Raw genomic sequence first — 19,763 nt, forward strand, 5'->3', positions numbered from 1 at the left:
CTCAATGGGCAGAAGGGCCTCTACTGCATCGTAGTATTTTTTTTGTGATTCTGCGATCTACAAGATGCACTGCAACAATTTGCCAAGATTCTTTTGACAGCACCTTTCAAATCCGCGACCTCTACCGTCTGGAATTACAAGGACACAGATATATGGGGATATCACCACCTGCAACACTCACTTCCAAGTCACTCACAATCCACACTTGGAACTATTGGTACGATCAAACCAAATGGGAACTATGTCCCATAGTGGGTGCATTTAACCGTGTGTTTCCCAGCACTCACAGTGTGAGCTATCTAATGAGTCTCGGTTAGATACAGGGCCTCAGTGGGGAATGCGTGGTCAAGGCCGCACTTAGTGAAACTCCTCAGTGCAGAGAGAGATCAGATGGCGTCCCAATCTCTCGAGCCCTGGATGCAACCCCCAAAGCCCCTATAAGGGAGTCCTCATCTCCCCACACACCCTGCCTCATGTGCACAGGGCACCTCCAAGACCTATCACCGCCATGCATGAAACGCCAGCATGGCAGTGCCACCTGGGTGCCTTAGCAGTGCATGGCTGGCAGTGCCAAGGTACCCAGGTGGCACCAGTAGCACCACCCTGCCCAGAGGGCAAGCACCTGGGGGTTTCCAATCCCCTGGGAACCCCCTACATGTGCCATTCCATCTGTGGGGTCCAGTGCTGAACGGCGCCCGCCTAAGGTCTCCGAGGCAATGGGGATGGATTCCAATGCCTTGGTTGCTCAGGCAACTGCAGATCAGAGTGAGACTAGCTGTCGGACTCTAATATGCCGATTTGCCAAAAATTGATGTCGCCCACAATGGGCAGGCATAACATCACAACGTTTCATGAGATTGTGTTAAATCTCGTGAGGCGTTGCAAGCTGGGTAGATTCCAGGGTCTCCTGGCTTTTACTGGCCATACTGCGCCAAGGCGTGCTGTTTTTTGGGCGCAGTGTGGCCAGTAGATCACTTCCTATATCGCCGTTCCTTCACAATCACTGGGTCGAAATCCTGGATCTCCCTCCCTAACAGCATTGTTGGCGTACCTACACCTCGTGGACTGCAGTGGTTCAGGGAGGTGGCTCACCACCATTCCTCAAGGGCAATTAGGGATGGTTAATAAATGCTGGCCTATTCAACTATGCCCACATCCCAAGCATGAGTACAAAAAATGTGACCAAAAGCTTGGTCAATATAGCTAAATTGAAGTACTCGTGTAACAATCTCTCACAAGCACTTTCCAGCACGAGACAGTGGATAGCTTCCTTCTAGTCTAGGGGACTCAGAACAATTGTAACCATCCAACTGCTGTACTGTAGAGTACAGCTAATTCTAAACAGAGGTATGGGTCAACCTAATAGTAATATTTTGAGAAATTTGTCTAATTGCTGAACTGTACTATCCCCCGGTGTGGGACAGATGGTTTCTGTACCATGTATTATGTAATGTGCTTCAAAAAAAAATCTGATGTGTTCACTTGTGTGCTGCAGATCTTATATCAGTGTTTTTAACTGAGCCTGTAAAATTCTCTATCTTAGGCCCAGACATCAGCTTTCAGTTTGCAGGAAGAGCTGGAGAAGTTGAGAGCAGCTGGGGACAGTGTCACCTTGGATGGAGACGACATTGTTCAGCTAAAGGTAGTCTTGATGCATCGTGTAGTTTCTACTCTACATGTGTACTCTTGAATGTATTTTACTATCCCTGCAAAAAAATAGTTACCGGTGCCACCTATTGTACATGCTGAATATATTCCCTGAATGATGCTATTCAAAGGTAGGCCACCTCGTGGCTTTAAGGTTGTTTAACCCCTCTTGAGTTTCAGGTCATCATGATGTTGCTTTCTTTTTATTTTGTCTACTTCATGCATTTTCATATCATTTCACCCCTCCTTTCCTGAAGGCCCGAACACAGGACAATGAATCCTCCTTTCCTAACAGCACTGTGGGTGTACCTACACCCATGGACTGCAGCAGTTCCAGAAGGCAGCTCACCACCACCTTCTCAACGGCAATGAGGATGGGCAACAAATGCTGGCTGAGCCAGCGACACTCACACTCCGTGTGAAAGGATAAATTGAAAGATAAATTCTAGCCATTGCAGTTCGCAATTTGAATTTTGTCTGTTCATCTCTCTCTGTGTGAGCTGAGGGGCTGAGATTGAACAGAGACCCACTTAAATTGAGTCTTTTATTGTCACCCTTGAGGAAGGATGTGAAGACCTTGGTGAGGGAGGACAAAAGATTGGAATGGCTCGTTTGCTAGGGCTGAGGGACTTTAGTTACACAGAGAGACTGGAGAGGCTAGGGTTGTTCTTTTAAAACAGCAAGTCAAAATACGATTTGATGGAGGTGCTCAAAATCATCAATGGTCTTGACAGAGTAAATAAGGAATGCTGCTTCCAGCTGCAGACGGGTAAGTAATCAGAAGACGCTGGTTAAGCTGATTGGCCAAAAAGACAGGCTACTGATAGAGACGAAAGGGCAAATGCTGGAAAATCTCAGCAAGTCTGGCAGCATCTGTAGGGAGAGAAAGGAGCTTGGGACCTGTCTCCATAGAAAGTCCCACGCTTGAAGGTACCGAAACCCGTTCCCACCCGGCAAATCAAACTCCGCCTCTCATGTCTCCAGGGTCAGAAAGCCCTCCTGGATGAATAGATCCCCAAACTTCTCAATCCCTGCCCGCTGCCAAACCTTAAAGCCCCCATCCAGCCCCCCGGGACAAACCAGTGACTGTCACAGATCGGTGACCACACTGACTCCCCAGTGTGTTTGCGTCAGTAAAGCCTCCAGACTCGTACCTTTGCAGGATGCTGCCTCCCTCCGCTCCCAGACCTACCCCTCCCCCACTACCCATTTCCTGACCATCGATATGTTGGCAGCCCAGTAATAGTTAATAAAACTCGCGAGAGCCAATCCCCCTTCCCCGCGGGCCCGTTCCAGGAGCCTGCTCTTTACTCTCGGGGTTTTACCCACCCATATAAACCGCGATATTGCCACATTCATTCTTCTGAAAAAAGCCTTTGGGACAAAATCGGGAGACACTGAAAAAAGAAAAGTAGTCTCGGAAGGACCGTCATCTTCACCGTCTGAACCCTCCCCGCCAGCGTCAGCGGGAGCATGTCCCATCTACGGAAACCCCTTCTCATTTGATCCAATGCTTTGCCCAAATTTAACTTGTGAAGCTGCCCCCAATCCTTGGCCACTTGAATCCTCAGATAGCTAAAACTCCTCCCAACCATTTTAAAAGGTATCTCCTTCAGCCTCCTTTCCTGCCCCCGTGCCTGAATCACGAACATCTCGCTTTTTCCCATATTTAACTCATAGCCTGAAAATCGCCCAAATTCTCCGAATACCTCCATGATTTTGGTCATCCCTGCCATCAGGGACATGATATAAAGCAACAAATCGTCCGCATAGAGAGAGACCCCGTGATCCACCCCCCCTCTCACTGTACCCCTCCAGGTATTTGCTGCTGTCAGAGCCATGGCAAACATTAATGGGGAGAGCGGGCATCCCTGCCTTGTCCCCCGACAAAGACTAAAGTATTCTGACCAAACTCGGTTAGTTCTTACATTTGCCACCGGGGCCTGGTACAGTAGATGGACCCACTCCACAAATCCCTGCCCAAACCCAAACCTGCCTAAAATATCCCATAGATACTTCCACTCCACTCGGTCAAAAGCCTTCTCCGCGTCCATGGCAACTACCACCTCAGCCTCGTGCCCCTCCGCTGGCATCAAAATTACATTAAAAAGCCGTCTAATAGAACATAGAACAGCACAGAACAGGCCCTTCGGCCCTCGATGTTGTGCCGAGCAATGATCACCCTACACAAACCCACGTATCCACCCTATACCCGTAACCCAACAACCCCCCCCCACTTAACCTTACTTTTTAGGACACTACGGGCAATTTAGCATGACCAATCCACCTAACCCGCACATCTTTGGGCTGTGGGAGGAAACCGGAGCACCCGGAGGAAACCCACGCACACACGGGGAGGACGTGCAGACTCCGCACAGACAGTGACCCAGCCGGGAACCGAACCTGGGACCCTGGAGCTGTGAAGCATTTATGCTAACCACCATGCTACTGTGCTGCCTGCTAATGTTGGATGTCAGGTGCATTTACAAATCCCATCTGATCCTCCCCAATTATCTCCGGGACACAATCCTCTATTCGAGTGGCCGGGATCTTTGCCAATAATTTGGCATCTACATTCAAGAGGGAGATTGGCCTGTATGATCCACAGCTCTCCGGATCCTTGTCACGTTTCAGGGTGAGAGAAATTGATGCCTGTGATAACGTTGGGGGGAGTACTCCCAGCTCCTTGGACTCGTTGAAAGCCTTAACCAGGAGAAGCCCCAGTAACCCAGAGAACTTCTTATAAAATTCCACTGGGAATCCATCAGGTCCTGGGGCTTTACCCGATTGCATCGCCCCCAGTCCCTCTATCACCTCCCCAAGCCCAATCGGGCCCCCACAGGCCCTCCACCAGCTCCTCATTTACTTTCGGGAACTCTAGCCTCCCCAGGAATTGATTCATGCCCTCCTCCCCAACCAGGGGTTCCGACTCATATAGCTGTCTATAAAATTCCCGGAACACTTCATTCACTGCCCCTGGGTCCGTCATCATCTTCCCCCTCATATCCTTTATTTTCCCTATTTCTCTCACTGCCTCCTGCCTCCTCAGCCAACATCCTGCTAGCTTTCTCCCAATGTTCATATATTGCCTCTTTTTCCCTCCTCAGCTGTCCCTCCACCTTTCCTGTGGAAAGGAGCCCAAACTCCATTTGAAGTCTCTGACGCTCCTTCAGGAGCTCCTCATTTGGAGACTCCGAATATCTCCTGTCCACTGTACGATTTCTCCTACCAACCTATCCAGCTCCAACCGCTCAGTTCTATCCCTGTGGGCTCAAATCGAAATACATTCCCCTCTAATGACCGCTTTCAGTGCCTCCCAGACCACTCCAGCTGCAGTCTCTCCCATGTCATTGATCTTTATGTACCCCCGAATGGCCTCTCTCACTTGCTCACAGATCTCCTCACCTGCTAACAACCCTGTATCACGTCTCCACTGTGGACGCTGGGACATTCCCGTGTCTGCCCGTAGGTCTATCCAGTGTGGTGCATGATCTGAGACCACAATTGCTGAGCACTCAGTGTCCACAACCCCTGCTAACAGTGTTTTATCTAGCACAAAGAAATCTATCCTAGTGTACACCTTATGTACATGGGAGTAGAATGAATATTCCCTGCTTAATTGGACCAATTAACATTGTATTGCATTGCCAGCATTGCCAGGCCGAGTGCCCGGAAGCTTGCAGCAGTTCCTGCTTGCTACCACACTTCAAAATCTTCCTGGAAAATCACACCCCTGATCTCAACTCCATTGATCTGACTTAGCACCAATCTTACTGGGCAGAGATCAATTTTTTTTCCAGCTGACTTTGACTTCCTTCCAATCCTATCTACCTAGCCCAGAATAGATGTTGCCGCAACGATTTGAGGTAATTCAGAACAGACTAATTACCAACAATGGGACCTTCCTGGTTTCTGTGGTTCACCACAACAGTTACCCCCGAACTATCCATGAGGAAGTCTACACAAACATTTGTTCTGTTTAGATTTGTTTGTTTCTCTTACTTAAGGTTTATATTGTAATATTGAACATTGATCCTAGTTATACATGGTGTAAGGAACCTCTTTTAAATTCTTGTCTGATCCTGGTTTCCTTTTAATGTCTGTCCTGCTGGCTGTTTTTAAAACTACAGGCTTTTGGTTTTGAACTGAAACTCCCAACCCGCTGCAAGCTGCTATTTGAACTGGCTCTTGATGCAGTGTGCTGTGAAGTCTAACTGGTGATGTTATTTTGATGGACTTGGCTAGCAGCCAAACCTCTCCTGGAATTCCGGGACATTTTCTGTTTTTAATTGGGATTGGTAGAATTTTTCAGAAGATTCTGAGAAGTAGCTGAGTTAGAAGCCTATTAAATATCTCTCCCAAAGGGCTGGCTCGTTGGCACAGTGGTTATCACAGCTGCCTTGGCACTGAGGACCCGGGTTCAGTCCCAGCCCCGGGGTCACTGTCCGTCTGGAGTTTGCACATTCTCCCCATGTCTGCGTGGGTCTCACCCCCACAACCCAAAGATGAGCAGGGTAGGTGGATTGGCCATGGTAAATTGCCCCTTAATTGGAAAAAAATAATTTACGCACTCTTAATTAAAATATATATATCTCTCCCAGAAAGGCTGGAACTTCTCCTTCTGATATCTCGGCTGGAGAAAGCAGGTCTGCACACTCTTAACAGTCCTGTGAAAGTTTAACTCCTGATTTAAATGCTGCAAGCATTCTCTACTCAGCCAGGCCTGTGAAGTCTAGCCTCTGATCAGAAGGCTGCAAGCAGTCTCCAGCCAGCTCTGTAAGGTCTGTTTGGAAGGCTGAGGAAGACACAGTGCTGACAGCTCTCCCCTTGGACCTCTGGAGGTCTGGAAGATAGGGCCTCTAACTTTCCCTTCACTAAAGTTAATCTTGATCTGCAGAAAGAGCAGGCAAGCATTCCAGCTGCAGAGTGAACTGAAAACTCTTTTGTAAATTCTCACGGTGAGAACTTCAGTGTGACTCAGTGAGGCTGATGCCAGTTTGAATTGCATGGCTGGAGGAGAATTGCATGGCTGGAGGAGAATCTTCTCTGTGAAAACCTAGGTCAATGGAAGTGAAGGTAACTTCCGAGACAAAGCCTTGCAGCCTGAGCGTTCTAGTTGGAGACAAACATTAGAAGATCCAAACCAACCGAATACAGGATCGCCGAATACAAAGACTACCACCTCAGCAGCAAAGATTCTCAGCCCTTTTAACACTGTTATTTTTTAACCTTTCCTTCCTGCCCACCACGTGTTTGCCTTGTGTGTGTCTGGGTGGAGGGTGGGACGGAGTTTGGGGAATAGCTAGATTAGTATACCATTGTTCTTTTATTTCCATTACATGTTTATCTCTACTTTTATAAATAAAGTTTTTTAAAAATGTTTTACTTACAAATCCGGTGCCTGAAAGTCATTGAAGCAGTCAAGGGTGAAAGATTTCAGCATAGTATACAAATTATTAGTTAATTCACTTATGTTGGGACTGCGGGGTCTGTGGGGCTGGAATTGACTGCACTAGCCTAGAGTGTCGTAACAATAGCAACTTTGACAATAACTAGTTTTAAGTATAATGACCAGTCGACAGTATCAGCTGATGTCAGAGGGAGGTTATTTTTACGGTTTAAGTCAGAAAGGCCGTGACATTTATCATTAAATCCTCAGGTTTGCTGATGGAAAAAGATGACGGGCATGATCTACGAGTCCCATAAAACGCTGGGAACACCCCGCTCTCGAACGGCACGCTGTTATTTTTCCGGTCCTCAGCGGGAAACGCCCTGCCGAGGCTGCACTCTATTGCGTTTCCTGCACTGAGGAGTTCCGCTTCCAGCTTGGTGCCCCAATCTCTCGACTCCACTCCGCGCGACCCTGGATCCCCCTCTCAACACCCCAATGCACCTACTGGGAGGTCCTCGAGTCCCCCAAACCCCATCTTATACAAACAGGACACCCCTGGGCCTGATTAATGCTGCAGGAAAAATTTCACCTGGGCAACGTGGTATGCTCTGACAGTGCCACCTGGGCACCCTGGCAATGTTTGGGTGGCACCTGGGTGGCATTGCCATGGTGGCAGGCTGTAAGTGCCATGGTGTCCAGGTTGCATCAGCAATTCCAGGCTGTAAGTGCCAAGGTACCCAGGTTGCATCAGCAATGCCAGGATGCCACCCTGCTCAGAGGCCAAACACCCAGGGCCTCCACTCGCCTGGGAGACCTCCCCCCACACCCCCCACCCAAGTGCCGTTCTGCCTCTTCACTGTTTGTGGGGACCAGTGTTAAACGGTGCAAAGCTGGGTACTCCTCAGTGAGGCCAGTAGATCCCGGTGCTGGTTAGATCTCACTTAACTATGCAAGTCTGGATTGTGGGCAGGAGCCCGATCACGACATCTTGTGAGATGTTATGGCGTAACAACCGCTGGGACTCCGGAAGTGGCCTCTCGCGGGATCTACAGGCTGCATCCCATCATAATTCCAGCGAGATGCGACCAGTAAATTGTGACCGTCTTGTCTTTTCACGGGGCTGACAAATGGAAACTAGTGACTAGCGTACCTGTCAGACTACATTACTGGCATACATTAGTCATTAGGCCACCTGTCCTTGTTTCCACTCCTATGCTAGGAGACGGCATAACTTGTTATTTCCGCAGTATTTCATTGCTGAAAATCTAGGTGATATACAGGATAGCACCGAATTGAAAAACAAACGGTGGCCATCTTGTTCTTAGAGGAAGAGGGGAGACAGTTTGGTTTGGCATCGATTCTCATTGAAAAGCTGGTCCACAATTCCTGCAGTGCTTACCCCAATCTCTAACCAGAACATTGACAGGACCCAAAAAAGATCAGTGTAATTGTACAGGACAATCCTTGCAACAACTTGGGACTATGGTTGTATGTCCAAGTGGCCAAATATGATTGTCCATGTTTTTATAACTGTGAAAAAATTCTTCAGACTCCCCTGTTCTTCTTCAGTTGTTGAGCCCCTGGCTCTGGATTTACCTTTAACTCTTTATCCTTTCAAAACCTTTTCTAATGTAACTTTCCTCCTTAGTCCATCCTTCATGATCATTAGTATTCTTTCCTGGTATAATTTTAGTAAATATCTGTTGCACACTTTCCACATGTTGATATCGTTCTTGTCATGGTCAGTACTTCCACTGGTGAAAACTTAATCCTATATTAAAATTAGAACTTTAAAATGTGTTTGAACCATTTTCTATTGGTACAGTTTACCTTTAAAGAAATTTGGAAAACTTACATGATGGATTTCTCTTGGGAGTAGTAAAGTAAAAGTAAAGTGGCCAAAGTCCCAGATGGCCATAGGCTGCTTTCCCCTTTGAGGGGAAGAGCTGACTGGCGGTGATTTAATCTGAGGATTACCGCACCTCAGGCGAGGGGCAAGGTTGAGGAATAACCTCATGAATAACCTCAGCCGGTACAGGAATTGAACTCACGCTGTTGGCCTCGCTCATCATCACAAGCCAGCTGCCTGGCCAACTGAGCTGAACCGTATTGGTGCAGGGTTTTAAACTCTGACCATCAAGAGTTTCTATCAATTGGCACCACACTTAAAAAGTACATCAGGGTTTAATGGCGTTTAGATATCAGTATCAAATGCATTTGTAACAATTCCTTCATCTACTATTCAATGGATGTTAACCTCTTCATAATCTCTTCTTTGTTTTCAAATCCTTCCAAGACTCCTCACCTCTCCTTGTTGCTATAACCTCTTCCTACTCTGCAACCTACTCCTGCCTTTGCTCCACCATTGATGGCCATACCTTCAGCTCTCTCGTACCTATACTCTGGGATTCCATTCCAAAACCTATTTTGCCCATCCTTCTTTAAGACCCTCCTTAAAGCCCGCCATTATTACCTGGATTTTAAACTCCTTCTTTCATATCACTTTCTGTTTTTTGGTTCCATCCCTGTGAAGCGCGTTGGATAGATCATATGTCTATATGAAAGGCATTATAAAAATGCAGGGGGCTGAATTCTCCGCCGTCGACATTCTCCATTTTGGAGCAGCCCGGGGATTTACCAACGGAGTGGGGATGCCCACAATGGGAAAACCCATTGATCAGCCGTCGAAACGGAGAATCCCGACGGTGTGCTGAACCAGAAATCTGGGGCGGGATTCTCCGACCATCCGCCGGGCCAGAGAATCGCTGGGGGGCGGCGTGAATCCCGCCCCGACGCCTCTGGCGGCGTTTTTTTGGCAGGGGCGGGAATCGTGCCGGTCGGGGGCCGTTGGCAGCGCCTCCCCCGGGCGATTCTCCGGCCCGTGATGGGCCGAGTGGCCACCCGCTTTCGGCCGGTCCCGCCAGCGTAAATTACACCAGGTCCTTACCGGCGGGACCTGACTCTGCGGGTGGCCTGCAGAGTCCTCGGGTTGGGGGGGGGGGTTCTTGCCCCGGGAGGTGCCCCCATGGTGGCCTGGCCCGGGATCGAGGCCCACCGATCCACGGACGGGCATGTGCCGTGGGGGGCACTCTTTCCCTCCGTGCCGGCCGGTGTAACGGTCTGCCATGGCCGGTGCAGAGAAGAACCGCACCTGCGCATGCGCTGGGATGACGCCAGTACACGCTGGCGCTCCCGCACATGCGCCAACTCGCGCCGGCCAGCGGATTCTTTCAGTGCCGGCTGGTGTGGCGCCAAGCCCTTCAGCACCGGCTGGCGCAGCCCCTGAAAGTGCGGAGAATTCCACACCTTCCGGGCGGGGTGCGGTACGTTTCAGCGCCGCCGTTTCAGCGCAGCTGTTTCAGCGCCGCCGTTTCAGCGCCGCCGTTTCAGCGCCGCCGTTTCAGCGCCGCCGTTTCAGCGCCGCCGTTTCAGCGCCGCCGTTTCAGCGCCGCCGTTTCAGCGCCAGGACATTTCAGCGCCAGAAAAAAAAAATTCTCCAATGTTGTCATATAGTTATGACAGAATTTATTTGGCACAAAGCAATTTACAAATCTGTAAGTTCATAAAATGAAATAAAACTCAAGTGTTAACAAAATGTTTTTATTGTAAAATATCCACTTATAAAGATCCAAAAACAGTACATTAAAACAATTTACAAATCTGTAAGTTCATAAAATCAATCATTAAAAGGAAAGTTCATTGGACATTCATTGGAAAAAACGCATTTAGTTTGTTAAATTGTGCCCTATTGAACGAAGGTAGTCAATTTCATTCCTGCTGCCATATTCGGAAACAATTCTCAATATCCTCTCATCAGCTTTTCTATATTTAAGTAATTTTAATTGAGGTTCATTGCCAGCTAAAAGTTTCTCGAAGTGCTCGTCTCTTCCCTTTTGAACATGCTTAAGGACATCAATGAACTTCCAGATAGTTGGGTGTGACATTAACAGTTCACTTTTCAATCTCCTGTTGGCCGCCTCAGCATAGTTATTTGTTCTGTCATCCCCATCTAATGTTCTTTGATACATATTCCACATCTCGGTAGGAAATAAAGGACTTCGTCTGCCTGCTCCTCGGCGATTAGGACGGCCGATATAATTGTCTTCGAAATAGTTTAAAACCGGAATTAACTCCTCCGGTAAATTACCTGCTAAAGAATCCACTTGACTGTCAAGGTCGGCAACTGGCACAAAACATAGGGCAGTTATCATTTTCGAATGTATTGCAAAATCGGGATTGCTCTTATATAAACGCATGAGACCAAAACCACTTATCTGCCGAAGTATATTTTGAGACAGATGAAAAAGGCAGCCTCTTACTTCTATGTTGGGGAAGGAGTCTTTCATGGCAGTAAAAGCAGCGCGTTCAAAATCACAATTGATAATGGCAGGTCCTGCATTTGTAATCATCTCTTTTACCATCGCAAATAACATCATATAGGTCGCATACTGTTTGTTTTGTAAAAGCGCGTACAATACAGGGTAAACTCCGTTATTTTTCCTAACCATGATTATATAAACTTGATAAAATAGGTGTGGTGCTACCGCAAATGTTCCGTCAGCATACCAAGTCGTGGAAGTTGCCATGTGTTCTAACCAACTCTCTCTCCCAAATATAATAATCCGTTCGTTGTTCGTACCACTATCCTTTAAACAGAAATTTTCCTCGGTTTCTGGGGTGGGTTTATAGATCATGTATTGATGAGGTAACTGAAGCTCTTGAATCGATCTTGGATTATCAGGGACCTGATTAACTTCGTCTCGTTTTCTACGAATAATTTTTCGCATTGCCTGCCTGTTTGGTAACTGTGCCATACCTGCAACGGACATTTTTTCAATGCACTTGTTGATAATCGTACTTGGAGGCTCACAAGTCTTTTCAGCCCGGTCTCTCGCATCAGTTATGACCTTTTCCACTTCGATAGCAACTGCAGATGGGGGATGAGTATGTTCGTTGATCTTTTCGATCACCTCTCTTTCTAACGTGTGAATGCGGGCCTTGCACCTACCATCCTCATGGCATCGCCAAAACTTAACTTGCTTTTGTTTCTTGCTTTCTTTGTCAAAACGATATATAAAACCTTCATGACAGAACTTCTCTCTGCCTCGCTTGCTTTTCACTGATTCAGCCATGGGTTTAAAGATATGGAACTTACCAAATTTACCAAAAGAAATTTACCAAATAACTAAGTAAGTATAAAAACTTGTTAACAAAACTCTAACTTTATCTAAACAGTAATCATAATAAAACTCCAACAAAATCTAAAGACAGTTAGAACGATGAAACAACCAAATAACTAAGTGTAAAAGCTGGTATACCTGTGTCATACCTGTGACCATACTCAAGAATGATTTCTGAATGAATGAGCGCTGAAACGTCCTGGCGCTGAAACGTCCTGGCGCTGAAACGTCCTGGCGCTGAAATATTTGGCGCTGAAACGTCCTGGCGCTGAAACAGCGGCGCTGAACTGTCCCATTCCCTTCCGGGCGGCCGGACGCCGGAGTGGTTCATGCCACTCCTCGGCGCCGGTAGGGTCTGCCTTGCTGGTTAGCGGAGAATCCCGCCCCCCAGTGCAGCGGGACGGAGAATCCCACCCAGATTGTTTTTGATAACTGCCTCAACTATGAGGTTTATAAGATTATTATATTTTGGGACTGTAGTTTTAAATTCAGCTAAATGAGGGGAGTTGGGGGTGTGAGGGGGCAGGGGGATTATGTGACCTGTGCTACAGCCTGGACAGTAAGCCTGACTGGTTTGATTGTTCGCAATCAAAAGAAGATTGTTTTATTGAGAAGCAGGTGCAAGATCTTCACGCTTGCAGACGGAGGGCAGGATTCCCCATCCTGCGCACCCATTTTCAGGTGCGGCACGGTCATGCCGGCAGCTGGATTCTCCGTCTTGGCAGCCGGCCAATGAGGTTTCGCATTGTGGGCATCCCCACGCTATTTGGGAACCCGCGGGCGTGAGTGCACTGCTGCCGATGGAGAAACCAGCCCGATGGCAGCAGCCTCTGAGTTTACAACAATTTGACTCTGATTCCCCCAAGACCCAGAAAGGTGCTGAAAGTACAACAGTGTAAACAGGTGCGCTGTATGTTGCCCATCTACTGTTAAGCTGAATGGGAGTTGAGGTCAAGAATAGCTGATTCGCATTTTTACCTAGATACAAGGTTAATGTGTTTCACATCACCATGGGGAAGAGGGCCAAGGAAGTCATTTTTGAGATCAGATTACTGGCTTCCCCACAGATCAACAAATATCACAGACAGACAGCAGCTTCTGTGTGTTCAGCCAAAGGAAAAGCTGCTTGGTTGTTTAAGCTACCACAGTCAGACATGAGAGGGAGACAGTCTCAAGTTAATGAGACTCATCCTGCAGCCTTCTAAAGATTCCAGGAGATTTGTCCTGCCAGTGCCCAGTTAAGAGGAATCTTCAGAAGTGGCTTTAATGTCGGTGGTGGATTAAAGGAACTCTCCAAAAACTGAGGAAAGGTCACTTGAAGTTATTACTCGGCGAAACTGAGATATGGAGACCTATTGGAAGCTGGGCGTGACTGAGGACTGTTCACTAAATAGACTGTGATATAATGGAGGGTGTATTGGACGGTAAGTATAAAAGGGGAACGTCACTTTCTATAAAGTATAAGTTGCCTGCAAAAGGAAAATAGCGTTCAGTCTATTTTCTTTTAGTCATTTGTGACAGTAAAAGTTTTATGATCTAACATATTGACATGTCATTCTTTCAGTTATTAACTGGAAGTTCAAATGCATTTTTAAAAGTTAATGGTCTTTAAAGGGATCGTAACATAACACTGTCATCATTGTCATGTTTTTACTTACAGGAAAGACTTAGCAAGGAAAAGAAGATGACCAAGGACTTGGGCCAAGCAGCTGCAAAGCTACAGCAGATGCTAAAGGCTACCCAGGAACAACTTAACAAGGAAAAGGAAACTGTTGAGAAGCTACAAGTACAGCGAAAGGAGAAGGTACAATAACAAAAAGTTGATAACAAACAGTCATCACCAATTTTTAAAAATATAATCTTTATTAGTGTCACATGTAGGCTTACATTAAAACTGCCAAGAAGTTACTGTGAAAAGTCCCTCGTCGCCACACTCCGGTGCCCATTCGGCTACACATAGGGAGAATTCAGAATGTCCAATTCACATAACAAGCACGGCTTTCGGGACTTGTGGGAGGAAACCAGAACCCCCGGAGGAAATCCACGCAGACACGGGGAGAACGTGCAGACTACGCATAGACAGTGGCCCAAGTCGGGAATTGAACCCGGGTCCCTGGCGCTTTAGTTACTGATGATGTCTTGTTAGAAGATTTGTTCCCCCTCCATATGTGTATATCTCTCTCCCTCTCTTTCTTGCGTGCTCCACCTCCCATTCATCTAGATCAGGGGTGGGCAAACTTTTCCATGCAAGGGCCACATTCAGAAATTCACAATTTTAAAGGGCCGCATAGTGTATTAAGTAAAATAATTAATATTTAAAATAGCCAAAATAAAAGGTCTTTAAAGAAAAAAAAGCACATTTATTTGAAAAACAAAGTAACTCAGTAAGTAACAGAACAATGTCAATGAGAATGATGCATCTGGCTGCAGTCATTTACCAGTTTGTTGAAATCAGGTGTCAAGTTGCTTGTGCTGATCCTTAACACTGACAGAAGCACAGCCTAGCCGAGTCAACGATAAAAACGTGCGTATTGGGGTGGATGAGTGGGGCTGCCTTATTGGCCGGTTTAGTTGGGTGTGCGACCAATAGGAGTCCAGGTTACAAACAATAATAAGGCTTATTGTTTGTAACCTGGACTCCTATTGGTCGCACACCCATCTAAACCGACCAATGAGACAGCCCCACTCATCCACCCCACTACGTGCGTTTTTATGCGGCCCGCCAATGAGGTGCCCGGAATCATAACCGGCATTTTTGAAAAGCCGCCGGGGAAAAGCCGCTGAAGTAAATGCGCTTATTGAATAAGCGCATTTACTTCAGCGGCTTTTCCCCAGTGGCTTTTCAAAAATGCCGTTTATGATTCCGGGCACCTCATTGGCGGGCCGCATAAAAACCTTTGTCTGGCCGCATGCGGCCCGCGGGCCGTAGTTTGCCCACCCCTGATCTAGATCCTTTTGATATGCCATGCCTCCTGCAAACTTTGAAATTATTTTAAAACATGTATCTCCCCCTCTGCCTTTCTTTCTTGTGTGTGTATTCTCTTCTGTTTGACGTATCTTAAATAGTACTCACAATACTTAAACAGCCCATTTTATCCGACAGGTCCACAGTGGTGTTTGTGCTCCACACCAGTCTCCTCCCACCTTTATCTAACTCTCATCCAATCCAGTTAACACAACTCTTTAATGTAGATCCCTGCATATTCAATCTCTCTCTCTCTCTCTTTCAAGCATGCATTTTCTCTTTCAGAAATGAAAAGGTGGCAACCACGAATAACCCCGAGATTGTGTTTTCACAACCACTGAGCTAAACCCTCAGCATTTTTTAAAAACAAATCATTGATGCCGACTTTGGTTTTAAGACTGAAAAGCTACAATTTTAATTATGATCTGTTGGCTCATGGACACTCCGAGCTGACTCTGCGCTGTCTATAAGTTCAATTTATCCCACCACAGGCATGATGATGGCTTTTGTTCCTTGACCAATGATGGTAGTTAGAAACAAGAGGCCATTCAGCCCCTCAAACCGATTCCACCATTCATGACTGCACCAGTCAATTCATAGCCGGAATTCTCTGGCCATTGGGATCCTCCTTTCCCGTTGGCAGCGTACCCGTGGGTTTCCGCGCGGCATGGGGTGCCTTCAATGGGAAATCCCATTGAGAAGCGGCGAGAGGAGGGAATCCCACTGGCAGTAAACGATGTGCCACTGAGAAACATCCGACTGGGGAAACCTTTTTTAAAAATAAATTTAGAGTACCCAATTATTTTTTTTTCCAATTTAGCATGCCCAATTCACCTACCCTGCACATCTTTGGGAGAGACCCACACAAACACGGGGAGAATGTGCAAACTGCACATGGATAGTGACCCGGGGTCAGGATCAAATCCGGGTCCTCAGTGGTGTGAGGCAGCAGTGCTAACCACTGCACCACCGTGCCGCCCTGGGACCGGAGAATCCTCCTCCTTGTCCAACCTGTATCCTAGCTCCACCTAACCGCCTTCATTCTCTAACATTTATTACTTTGGGCTGAGTCTATTAATATTAGGTTTGAAATGTTCAATTAACCATCCTGAGCAGCTCTCTGGGGAAGGAGACTGACTGATTTCCACTGCCCTATGTGAGAACAAGATGCTTCTTCGTATCACTCTTAAATAGCCTAGCTCCAATTTTTTAAAAAAAATTTAGAGTACCCAATTCTTTTTCCCAATTAAAGGGCCATGGCCAATCCACCTACCATGCACATCTTTTTGGGTCATGGAGGTGAGACCCACGCAGACACAGGGAGAATGTGCAAACTCCCATTTGGATTGTGACCTGGGGCCGGATCGAACCCGGGTCCTCGGCACAGTGAGGCAACAGTGCTAACCACTGCTCTACCGTGCCGTCCAGCCTAGCTCCAGTTTTAAGGTTATATAGCTGTGAAGGACTACCCTACAGGCATAAAAGGCTTTTGTTTGATTTGGATCTTTCTTGAGGTGCACCATCCACAATATCACAAGTAGAAATAAATAATCCAGGTGCATGAGAGCTGTTCTGGTTTTGTGTTGCGTTGGGTCTTTTGGGCACATCGTTACATGGCAGACAAATGGGGTACTGAGTAGACCTCGCCCTTCAGTGGTAAATGATGTGCAATGAAACTGTGCCCTAATAAGGTAGGTTACCATCATCCTTGGAGCTGGACACTAGTATGTTATACTGTTGGGGTCTGTGAGATTTTAATCCAGTAAAGTGGTCTGTTAACATTCATCAATCTGCACTCTAGTAAGATGCAGTGCTGATGCTCTTGGCGTTGTACTCCAATAGGATCCAACAGGATAGAATTTGATAGCATTTCACCAGTACTTGGGTGCTAAATGGCTGTTTAACATCAGTGAATACACATATACCTATGTGCATTATATATATATGTATATGTGTATCTCTGTGTACGTGTACTCTCTGCCTTCTTATCCACACTCATGTTATCATACCAATTTAAAAATGAAAATTGCATTAACTTTCAAAGATGTGAACCGGTTTTGTAATTGCTGTAGTTGACTTAGCTTTTACTTGTGTGTTTACTGGGCTCTATTCTTTTCTAGGAAGAGGACGGGGCGGTAACAGAGGATGGTTTGAAAGAGGGGACATCCGTCTGAAGAATCTGCAATTGCAGTGAACACTACTCGACCTTGCCAGATGCCTTACAGATATAATAGTTCTTATGCCATTCCTAAACCGTGCGCTCAGTATTGTACCGTAGTTAATTATGAACCGTGAGTGAGCTAGTCAAAATTTTGAGAAGTTGCAGATGCCAATTTTTTAAAAAAGCTTTTTGATTTTTCTTCTCATTTTATGACACATTCCAACAGACGAGCCCTGACTGTGTCAGCGAGCTGAAGTCCAGATGTTCACCTTGTCTATTAAACAAAATGACCTGAATGCTCAGTTTACAAGAAAAGGGAAGCAAATGTACTCTGTGGGCCATGTACTTTGAATTGTGCAATGATTATTATTTTTTCCTCCTTGAGGGAAAAATGAACAGAGAGAAAAGGAGCGCGTGAATTTTAGGTCTTTCCACGATGTTTGTCCAGCTGTGAAGAAAACCGTAGCCAGTGACATAATTGGGTTGTCAACAGAACGTGATTTCAAGACATTCTTTATTTTCTTTTGTTTTTTTCTAAAGTTGTCCGTATGACAAATAAAACAGTGTAACTGCTTATGCACTGCCCTGTGTGATCTTTCCGCTGATGAATATCAAGGGATGAATTGGGCGCCAGTGTGCCGTTCGAACCAATGAGGTAGTGGCTCACCCAAGTGTCCACTCTTTGTGTGAATGCTGTCTTGGCCATTTGGCTACCGGGAAGTAGGGGGGGGAATGATTTGAATTTGGCCGTGACCTGCTGTCTGTACCGGTGCACTTTGTCAGTAGCTCGGAAAAAATGGGAACCCTGGATCATTTATGACACCAATTGTCATGACACTTAATTTAGAAAATTAGGGACGTGACCTTTCTGACCCTTATAGATCTATGTCACAAAGTGCATTCATCAATTGGTGTAAATAGAGAAGCTGGCCCAATATTTGAGCACTTAGGAATTATAATCAGCATTAGAATCTATCTGAAATAGTCTTTTACACAGTTCCAGTCTGATCTGGATGCAGAATATGAAAGGTTCAGAGGGGAAGTGAAAAAAGAAGCCAGCAAAGCAAAGAGAGGCCATGAGAAGAGACTGGCAGTTCCCATAAAAAAGTCTGTTATCGGAACACAAATAGTAAAAGGAGGAGTGGGACCAAAAGGGAGATTCAACACATGGAGGCAGAGGAGACTGTTCCCATATCTTTGCTAAGGAAGAAGATGCAGCCAAAGTCGTAGAAGAAATAGTTGAGACACTGTATCGGCTAAAAAACGATGAAGAGAGGGCATTTGAAAGGCTGACTATGCTTAAAAGTTGATAAAACACCAGGATTGGTTCCGATGCATCCAAGGATACTGAGGGAAGTAAAGTTGGAAATTGCTGAGGCATGGGCCATAGTCTTCCAATCCTCCACAGATACAGGGTGGCTACCAGAGAGCTGAGGAATTGCAAATGTTACACTCAGCGAAGCGACCAGAGGCCTGTCAGTTTTTACCTCTGTGTGGTGAAAGCTTTTAGAAATGAAAATCCTGGACAAAAACAGACACTTGGACAAATGTGTATGTTTAACCAACTTGATTGTGTTGTTGATGAGGTAAAAAAAGAGGGTTAACTTGTTGATGTGTGCATGGACCTGCAAAAGCATTTAATAAACTGCCACATGACAAGCTTGTTAGCAAAATTAAAGCCCATGGAACTCAAGGAACACTGGCAGCATGGATACAAAGGTGGCTGAAGAACAGGAAATAGGATAGTGGTGAATGCTTGTTTTTCAAGAGTGGAGAACTGTTTATAGTGGGGTTCACCAGGGGTCGGACCAGGACAACTACTTTTCTTGATCAATGTTAACAACATCAGACTTGGAGTTCCAAGGCACAATATCGACATTTGCAGATGGCACAAAGGTTGGAAGTATAATGAATTGTGAGGATAGTGATAGGTTTCAAGAGCACATAGGCAGACATAGAACAGAGAAAAATACAGCACAGAACAGGCCCTTCGGCCCACGGTGTTGTGCCGAAGCTCTGTCCTAGATTAAGTGTGGCAGTTGAGATTTAACACAGAGGGGCTATATAAATTCAAGGATACAATTTTCAAAGAGGTGCACGATCAGAGGTACCTAGGGGGTTATACTCCGATGAACAACCCCTTGGAAAAGGGTATTATAACTTGACTGAAACTTCTTTCCGGATGCTTATCAAATTAAATTGTCTTTTTGGGGTGTGGTGATGCACTGCTGCCCCTGTGGCACCCACTGGTCGTGGAAGACATTGAGCTTTCTGGTGGACACATTGTGCTCCATCTCCAAGGACACACAGGTGCAGGTATCGCTGCGAGGACCCCTCAACTGCCTCTGCATGGCCCCGTTAATGGTCATCTTGACCAGGCCCAGAAGCAGACAAATGAGGTCCTCTGATCGACCCCTC

General features: G+C 46.4%; 1 protein-coding gene across 3 annotated transcripts in view; it reads left to right on the forward strand.

Annotated features, from left to right (window-relative positions):
• LOC119969918 (ribosome-binding protein 1-like) overlaps nt 1-17,919 on the forward strand; it is a 166,868-nt gene extending 148,949 nt beyond the window's left edge. For all 3 annotated transcript variants that reach the window (XM_038803892.1, XM_038803903.1, XM_038803897.1), the window contains 3 exons: nt 1,544-1,642; nt 13,880-14,023; nt 17,305-17,919. In XM_038803892.1, coding sequence (XP_038659820.1) covers nt 1,544-1,642; nt 13,880-14,023; nt 17,305-17,358 — 297 coding nt within the window. In that variant the 3' untranslated portion in view covers nt 17,359-17,919. The remainder of the gene's footprint in view (nt 1-1,543; nt 1,643-13,879; nt 14,024-17,304) is intronic.
• The last annotated feature ends 1,844 nt before the right edge of the window (nt 17,920-19,763 follow it).

The sequence above is a fragment of the Scyliorhinus canicula genome, chromosome 1, assembly GCF_902713615.1.
Source record: "Scyliorhinus canicula chromosome 1, sScyCan1.1, whole genome shotgun sequence".
Taxonomy (NCBI): domain Eukaryota; kingdom Metazoa; phylum Chordata; class Chondrichthyes; order Carcharhiniformes; family Scyliorhinidae; genus Scyliorhinus; species Scyliorhinus canicula.